The 10,043-nt window shown below is 28.6% G+C and overlaps 1 protein-coding gene across 1 annotated transcript; it reads right to left on the bottom strand.

Annotated features, from left to right (window-relative positions):
• Positions 1–1,550: 1,550 nt before the first annotated feature.
• Positions 1,551–2,855, bottom strand: LOC133038124 (uncharacterized). The gene has a single exon (XM_061116176.1). It carries the CDS (start codon positions 2,853–2,855, stop codon positions 1,551–1,553), a length of 1,305 nt encoding a protein of 434 aa, XP_060972159.1.
• Positions 2,856–10,043: the final 7,188 nt, after the last annotated feature.

Raw genomic sequence — 10,043 nt, 5'->3', positions numbered from 1 at the left:
ACTCCATTCACTATACATGCCGGATATGAATACACAACGAGATCAGAGCCAGCTGCTAAAGCTAGCAATTCATCACTGTGTTCTAAAGACCCGAGCTTATACAAATCAAAAATCTGAAAAAACACGCATAACAATCAAGATTTGAGAGAGTTGATAATTTAGATTAAGTAAATAGTACGAAAAGGAATACTTGCACACCTTCTTATGAAACCACGAAGGAAATTCTTTTTTGTGTAAAAGATTATGGTTGCCATTCGGGTCCCTCTGTGCGATTATTTCAAGGTGCTCTCTATTAAAAGAAAAAAAATTATTACAAATTTAGCTAGATAGAATAATATAAATTATTCATTAAGCATTATGTAATAATTTTGATTAACTTACGTCATATAAGGGTCGATCTCGCTAGAATTCTGCAATATGTACCACTCAGCTCTTTTGCGAGTCTTCTCATCGAGAGCTGTTATTGTTTGCTTACCGAGTGGACGACATTGAGATTTATACACTGTTAAATAGCGAGATACACTAGGAGCATCTTCATTGCGCTCAGGACAGTTGAATTTTGTATGCACACCTTTGAAGTACATGGAACAAAATGTCAAAGCCTCATCTATAACGTATCCTTCAGCAATAGATCCTTCCGGCCTTGCTTTGTTCCTAACATAATTTTTCAACTTTTTCATATACCTCTCAAAAGGGTACATCCACCTCATAAAAACTGGCCCGCCCAATTTTGTTTTTTTGGGTAAATGGATCACCAAATGTATCATGATATCAAAAAACGCTAGAGGATAAATTCTCTCCATTTTGCACAAAATGTGAATAAGGTCTCCCTGGGCCTTCTCCATGTCTTTTACGTTCAATGTCCTTGAACATAAAATTCTGAAAAAATTGCACAATTCTATAATGGTGCTTGATACTTCCTTCGACAAAAACTTGCCAATACAAACTGGAAGTAACCTTTGCATTATGACATGACAATCATGGGATTTCAATCCAACAATATTGTCATTAGTTACTTTCTTCTTCAAGTTCGAACAAAATCCATCTGACAATTTAACGTCCTTCAAAAATTTACAAAACAATTGCTTATCATTAGCAGTTAACACATAAGGGGCATGTGGTTTTAGCAATCTTTTACGAGCATCTTCGAAAATCCATAAGGATTGACGAATTCTCATATTTTTCAAATCTTGTCTTGCATTAGTGGTGTCTTTAGACTTGTCATTATCCAAGAGAGTGCCAAGGATACTATCACAAACATTCTTCTCAACATGCATAACATCAATGTTGTGTTTCAACTCATTTGCACTCCAATACTCAAGTTCATAAAAAATACTTTTTTTCCTCCAGTTATTTTCAGTTTCGCCTCTTTTTCGTTTCCCCGGAGCACGTTCAGATAGAGCATTCACTTGTTCTAATATTTCAGAACAAGTAAATCGTCTTGGCGGAGGTCTCTTCTCAACATTTCCATCAAATTCACGGTCTTTTCTCATACGATGATTGCATGGCAAGAAACGTCTATGACCAACATAAGATGTCTTACCAATCACTCAAATAGAAGTAGTATCCTCGTTGCATGTAGGACAGGCTTTATATCCCTGTCCACTCCATCCGGACAAGCTACTACAGGCAGGAAAATCATTAATTGTCCAAAGAAGAGTTGCGCGCATGTTGAACATTGAGTTGGTTGTAGCATCTCTTGTTTCAACACCCTGAGTCCACAATGCGTTCAGCTCGTCCACCAATGGCCTTAAAAAGACATCCATGTCCTTACCAGGTGACTTCGGTCTGGGAATAAGGAGACTCAACATGAAATTGTTATCCTTCATACACATCCAAGGTGGCAAATTGTAATTCACCAACACTACAGGCCACATACTATACGAGAGGCTCATGTTGCCAAAAGGATTAAATCCATCAGCAGCTAAGCCTAGGCGAACATTCCGAGGATCTCTTGCAAAATCAGGATGTCTGGAGTCAAAGTCTTTCCACGCGGCAGAATCAACAGGATGACGCATAACACCATTTTCTCTCACACGACCAGTACGATGCCATACCATCTCTTTGGATGTATGTCTTGAACTGTATAATCTTTTCAATCGAGGAGTCAGCGAAAAGTAGCGCATCACTTTATGCGCTACTTTTTTTCTGCTTGTCTCCTCATTAATCCATCTACTGGTCCCGCACGCCGGGCAAAAATCTTTCGAGGCATGCTCATTGTGAAACAAACAACAATTGTTCACGCACACGTGGATTGATTTGTACCCTAATCCTAATTTTCCTAATTTCTTCTTCGCCTCATAGTGTGTTGCAGGAATTTTATTCTCCTTCGGAAATGCAAACTTCAACAACTTCAACAATTCATCAAAGATATAATTTGGTATTTTTCCCAAATTTTTCAAGTGCATCAACTTTGCTATAAAGTTGAGGGAGGATATCCAATCGCAACCAGGATACAACTGTGCCTCAATCTCCTCAAACATGTCATCATAATACTGACCCCTCTGCATTTCATCATCACCAGCTCTTTCGTCGTCATCTATAGGAGGGAAGAAATCTTCAATGACACCAGCCATCTCATCCGCATCGACATTGATGTTAGCCTCGACAGGTTCATCTGGCTCCCCATGGTAAATCCACCTCTCATAGCTGCTCTCGAAACCCTTTGTAAAGATGTGTGCCTCCACAGTATTCAAAGGATGCAATCTAGTATTCTTGCATTTAACACAAGGACAGAAAATTCTTCCGTCACAATCCTTGTGTTTAGACGCAAGTTCCATAAAGACTTGGAGACCTTCCCAGTAAGCTGGATCCTTACGATTTCTCATGGTCACCCAAGTCTTATCGATTGCCATCTACCAAAAAAATTACGTTGACTACATTATAATCAAATTGACTACTGTCACACGAATTTGGTAATTTTGACTGTGTAGTTGAACTAAGGCTAATCTTATATCATTTTATGAAACTTTTTTTTAACTTTTATATTAAACTATACTTACATTAAATATTATAGTATTTATCAAATTATTTGTTAATTTTTTTTATTACAATGATTTATTAATTATAAAATTTATCACTTATTCAATTATTAATTATTTTTATTCAACTAATTAAAGTTATTTATAATTATTTAATTATTTATTATTATTTTTTATGAATATACAAAAAATCTTTTAAATTCAATTACTTAATTTTAGGATTTATTTCACTAATTTTGTTAAATAAATTTTAATTTAAATAATTGTCCATTTAAAAAATAACTTGTTACTAGTTTTATAAGACACTATTAACTTATTATAAATTATTAAAATAAAAATTTTTTTATTATCTCAAAATTTTACCCGAAATTCTTTTATTTAAATTATTTTTATTTAATAAAATATTATATTTTTTTATTAATATAATTATTTATTAATATTTTTTATTGTAAGAATTTTTTCAATATTAAATTCATTACTTATTCAATTATTAATTATCTATTCTCAACTAATAAAAATTAGTTATTAAATATTTAATTATTTATTATTATTTTTTAAACAAAATACAAATTTCATTTACTTAAATTACTTAATTTTAACATTAATTTCATTAATTTTTATGAATAATTATTAACTTATAATATTTCTTTCTAAATATCACTTTAATATTTTTTTATAAAAAAATTACTAATTTATTAAAATTTATTAAGTTAACCTAATTTTTTTTATTATCTCAAAATTTTGTTAAAATTTGGGCAGAATAACATTTATATTTTAAACTATACCCAAAAATTTAATAACCTAATTTGTACAATCTCAACAACTTTTAAATACATTACAAATTTTTAAATATTACTAATTTTCAAAATAAATCAAAAATTTATTACAATACAAAAAATAACAAAAAAAAAACACATATAAACACACATACTATTTTTGGAATATTATCTAAAAAAAAAATTCAGATTATTCACATAAATATTAAAAAGAAAAAAAAAAGTTACAATCACTTATAACAACAAAATACATACATTGTTAAAAATACATACATATATCACAAATACATATATACTTAAGCATATATCTGAAATAAATACAAATGTTTACACAATAAAATTATATCTAAACATATAAACACATATATAAATATAAAACAAACTATACATATTTAAAATGGAGTATACCTCAAAAATGGCTGCCGGAGGTGGGCTGACGAACGGTGTTGGGCTGACGCGCGTGGCTTCAGGCAGAGGGAGGTGGCCGGACTGCCACCACATTCACAAACAAACACATAAAATTTATTATAATCACAACTTCACAATAATAAATAAAAAAAATAATAACATAATCTGTTTAAAAAAATTAAAAAACATAATATATTTATTTTTTTTGTAAAAAACCGTATATGACATAGATTATTTTTCTTTTTTTCTTTATGATATAATATATATATATTTTCAATCTTTTTAAACTAAAAATAATTTAAAGAAAATACCAGTCGAAGGTTGTGGTGGTGGTAGTCGAACGTCCGGCTCCACTCCAGTCGACGACGACGACCGGTGACGACGGGCGACTGAGGATGGGCGGAGAGGTTGACTGATTAGGGGAAGAGGGCTGAGTGAAAACCCAGAAAATTGGGTTTCAGCTGATTAGGGGAAGAGAGGCGAGATGAAATGAGGGTTTCAGCTGCAATTTTTTTTTATACAGTGTTGTCCCCAACGACATGCCTCCAACGACTATGTCGTTGGGGACAGTTTTGGGGGAAAAATTGCCGCCCAATTCAACGGCTTCTTTTCAAAAACCTCTCCCACATTCCCAACGACAATGTCGTTATTGAAAAAAAGAGTCGTTTTTAATAAATATTTTTTTTTTAAAAAAAAAAATTGAATTGCTTTCCCAACGACATTAAAATGTCGTTATTGATACCTTCATTTTTAATAATGACTTTTAGGCGTTGGTAATAGTGGCGTTGGTATTGCCCATAATTCTTGTAGTGTTTCATGGGTAGACTTTCTAAGAGAAAAATCTGATACTTTTGAGGCCTTTAAATCTGTGTTTGAAATTAAGAGTTGAAAGAGATTGCAACATTGGTAAGATTGTTCGCATTAGGATTGATCATTGAAAAGACTTTAAAAATACTGTTTATGATGAGTTTTGTAAATCTAATGGTATTTCTCATGAATTTTTTACTCTTAAAACTCGTGAACAAAATAGAGTGGTTGAAAGAAAGAATCGAACTCTAACAGAAATGGCTAGAGTAATTTTCTGATCTTCATGTTTTGGAGATACTTTAGTGTCTTGGCCATCCAAGAAACAGACAGTGGTTTCGAGATTAAGCACAAAGTCAAAGTATAGAGCTTTAGCTCATGTAACAGCTGAGATTATCTGGCTTGAGTCTTTACTCAGTGAGATTAAGTTTCCATTATCCGCAACTTTTGTGGTTTGGTGTGATAACATGAGTGCAAGTGCATTAGCTACAAATCAAGTTTACCATGCTTGAACAAAACTGAACTCGATCTTCACTTTGTAAGAGACAGAGTACAGCAGAAAAAGCGCAACATTCAATATGTGCCTTCCTCAAATCAAATTGTCGATTGCTTCACCAAAGAATTATCTCACTCAAGATTTCAGTTTCTAGTTGACAAGCTTGGTGTAACACAATCACCCTCTCGCTTGAGGGGTGGTGTTAAGAAACCTGTCATTAAGTAATATTTACTTAGTATACTAATTACTCTGTATTTGCTCTATATTGGTTGTTTCACTTTGTAGCTGTGTAATGTGGTCCCAAGCATGAGTGTGTGTGTCCGTTGGACAATTCTGTTATTCCATCTTTTCATGTATGTGGTCATAGAGTCTCTATCCGAGAGACAAGTGTCCTCCTTCTACCTTTTGTACTCTGCATCTTTCCTATTAAAGGATGGCCAATACCTCAACTTGAGCTGAGTTTTATCACTTAAAGCAAAAGGTTATGTTTCTCTCCATAAGAATGTACACGTTAAAGGCTGAAGATTATTAACTAAGAAATTAACGTATCTCATTCAGGGCCGCCCTTGAGGTGAGACGAAGGAGGCGGCCGCCTTAGGCCCCCACCGCTCAAGGCCCCATTTTGAAAAAAAAAAATTAAAATATAATTAGTAATAAAATAAATAATAATACTTTTAATGTTAAATATGTATTATAACCTAGTGGTAATTTGATTAGTTTAATAACTAAAAGCTCGAGAGTATAAATCCCAATAGTCTCACTCCCCAATTTTTATTTTTGCACATAGGGACGGCCATGATCTCATTTATAATAAAATATTGACGAAAAATATTTTTATTATTACAAAATTTACTTAAATATTAATCTGTAACTGGAAAATAAATTTTAATATTTAGGTCACAAATAACTGAACAAAGAATAAATAAGCAATGTTGGGAGAACATACTAAAACTACCAACATTTAATTTGTTCTATTATTGTACGACAAAGGGTTGAACCCTAACTTTGGTAGTTTATTTATTTATTTATTTATTTATTTTTTACGTCAGAAGCCATTTTCATAGAAAATTTTGTATTGAACCTAAACGTGAGAATTGATACACTTTCCATTAATATCACAGGAACAAATACATCACAGTCCACCACGTACAACCACAAACTCAATTCTCTGATCACTATTGATTAAAGTAGAGTGTCACAAAATTAGGTTCTATGTCATAATCCCATTATTCACTTCTCAAATTTTATTATAATGGTCCATTAAAAAAAATATAATAGAGTATTATAAATGTGATGTGTATATATATATTTTTGGAATTAGTTGTGAACTATTAATTTTTATTACACATTAATTAAATATAATTATAAAATAATTTTAATTGATAAATATTCTCTTTTATAATCAAAGTACCAAATATAACATCATATAAGTTATTAAAATTAAAATTCTTAACTCACATAATGAGATCATAAAATTGAGTATAAATTAAAGAGTAATAAAAGAAAGATAAAAATTAAAATAAAAAATGAAAAGTAAGTATATCGTATAATTCTCTCTATATCTTTTAGTCTGTGCATGTTCATAAAATTGAACTTTATGGTAGTGTATAATATGATTTAAATTTAAAATTATGTGAAATTTAATATAAAATAATTAGACCAAATTTTACCGGACAATACATATATTTTTTGTAATTTACTGTTTTAACACTTAATTAATAACTTTTAATATTTTTATTTATATATTTAATATAATTTTTATTTATAACTTTAATAAAAATTTAATATTTTATTGATTTTTTTAAAATCTTTTTATAAAATAAAATTCCTTTTACTTTTAGTGTATTGAAGTATAATTATAAAACTGTTTCAAAAAAAAAAAAAAGTATAATTATAAAATATAGGGTAAATATAATTTATATTTTAAGCTAAATTTAGCATAAAAATTTATGGATTAGAGGGGTTCTTATAGTATTTCCAAGTTGCTGATATAAATAACATATTTATTGATATTGGTGGTGGGTAGCTAGAAGGAAGTTTTATTATTTTAATATTAAAATTGTAAAAAGTAAAAAAGTTAGAATTAATAGGAATAGTCTCTATACCAGATTTCAATATTGGGTGCTTTGTTCAACATTATATTTCTATTCAGTAAAAATGTCAAGGAGGTTCAAACTAGTCGGCTTCAAATTATAACAGAATTAAACCCCAATTATATACATATAACTTAATACTTACAAAAATAGCTCTTAATTAATTTACCAATTTAAGACTTTAACTGTAATGCATATATATATACACACACACTAACAAACAGAGATCAATTTAGTATAAAAAGCTAGCTTGATAATTTTTTCTCTGTTAAATAAATAATAAAAAAGGAGAAAAACAAAACCCAGAAAATTAAAATAGTCTAAATTATGAAAATGCAAGAATAATTTTCCAAACAAGAATGTGGGCATTAAGGCTGAAGATTATTAACAAGGTATTATTATTTTTCTTTCTTAATTATTTTTTCACTTTGATATGAATTATTATTTATTTTCATTTCTCTGTTTAGGTTTTTTAGATGATGAATTTATATTCATGTTATTTTAATTTGAAAATATAAATAGTTTTGGATGGTCTCCCACATAATGGATTTGGCTGATGAGATATTATTTTCCAATAAGTACATGATGTTCCCACAAGCTTTCCATAACTCTTTTGTTCTTTTCCTATACTGGCTGTATTACCTAATTATTCTCCAGTAATATATGCATTTATATATACTAGGTGAATGTACGTGCCGAGCCACGTATTGCTAGTTTTATTTAAGATTTTGGTCTTTTTAAAATTTTGAATGTATTTTATTTTTAAAGATTACAATTTTTTTTTTTGAAAAAATTAAATATTTATATTTGAAATATTATTTAATAATGTATTAAAAATAATATTAGTGTAATTATAAAATTGTAAATAAATTTATTATTGGAGTAGTAAATTATTCTATTTAGTTCTTTTTTTAATATTCTCCCAAGATATGTTTGTTAGAGAGATATGTGGCTAAGATGATTTTTTTAATTTAAAAAGAGATTATTAATATTTAAAAGATTGTTTAATTTTTTGGTTTAATTATTGGGTTTATTTGTTAACGGGAGATCAAACCTAATCGTTAAATTTAACAGAATATTCTTTTATTTTTAAGTATATTCTGTTAAACCAAGAATTGCCGTTAAATAAGCACTTTTAATATATAAAGATATATATATAGTATTTAAATGCATGAAATTATATGCTCAGAACTATTATTGTCAAAGGCTTAAATTTAAAGAAATAGAATTTGTGAGACAATTATGGTTTAGATTAAAAAGAGATGAGAACATTCCCAGAAACTAGCCTGCATGCATATTATTGGATCGATAATAATAGAAGAAATACCATATGTATACATGTATTTATAAAAATATAAATTCTACAATATTATTTTTCATTATAATTTATAATTATATTATATTTAAATGCGGTGCTAAATATAGTATTTTCTTTTTATGTCTTTTATAAAAAAATAAAATTAAAAATACTATATTACAGCGAGCTTTCTATTATAAATTAGTGCAAGCTAAGGTATATATATTTTGAGTAATTATATTAAATATTAGTCATTAATATTTTTCAATAGGGATGATATATCATTTTTTTTACTCTTAATTGATTAGTTGAGATTATTAAAATAATAATATATATAATTTAAGTGTGTCTTAGTTATTATATTATATTTTTTTATCATAAATTTGGGTAAGATATTGAAATAAGATGCATTTTACTAGTTTTTTGTTTTAATAATCTATCTTACTGTTTTCTTACATAAAAAAAAAAATCATGAGAGACGTGATGTACTAAAATTGATTGTGTAAATAAAGAATAAATATGGTACATATAAATGCCATAGCTGTATTTGTGGGGACTCGATCACGATAGTACTGCAACTTGTCAAATAGTTACAAACAAAAATCAATTTTTATATAATATATTGTACAATTTTTCATTTTTAATTTGACTTCTAATAATTCTGTATCACATGTATTTTCTCCTATATATATTTATTTATTTTTCAGTATATTCCACACTGGTGGTGGCATTATTTCCAAACTCAAATCCCACATATAATAAATTACAACATCATCTCAATTTTATTGAATATTTTTTACTCATATATAAGCATATTCGATCCTATCATAAAGTTAAAATAATATATGAAGAAAATAGGTGTGCTACTTGCTTGTTTTCATTTGTTTCAAATGTATATATTTTAAGTTTAGATAGCAACATAATTTTTTCTTTTAGGTAATTTTAAAATTAAGAGACAAAGTTATTTGATTTGTAATGACAAAGAAAGTGTTGAATTTAATCTTTGTTTTACAATATCTTTTGTTGTTATGCAATTACTATATACTTTTTAGTTGAACAACAATTCAAAATTTCATATCAAAATTGGACTTAATTAATCATGTTATTTTGCTGGCATTATATGATTATGACTTACCATATATTATATATATTATGTTTATTTTGCCAAACATTTCTTTTTTCGTTTTG

The sequence above is a fragment of the Cannabis sativa genome, chromosome 5, assembly GCF_029168945.1.
Source record: "Cannabis sativa cultivar Pink pepper isolate KNU-18-1 chromosome 5, ASM2916894v1, whole genome shotgun sequence".
NCBI classification, from domain to species: Eukaryota; Viridiplantae; Streptophyta; class Magnoliopsida; order Rosales; family Cannabaceae; genus Cannabis; species Cannabis sativa.
The sequence above is the reverse complement of the archived record's forward strand: the minus strand, read 5'-3'. Positions and strand labels throughout refer to the sequence as shown.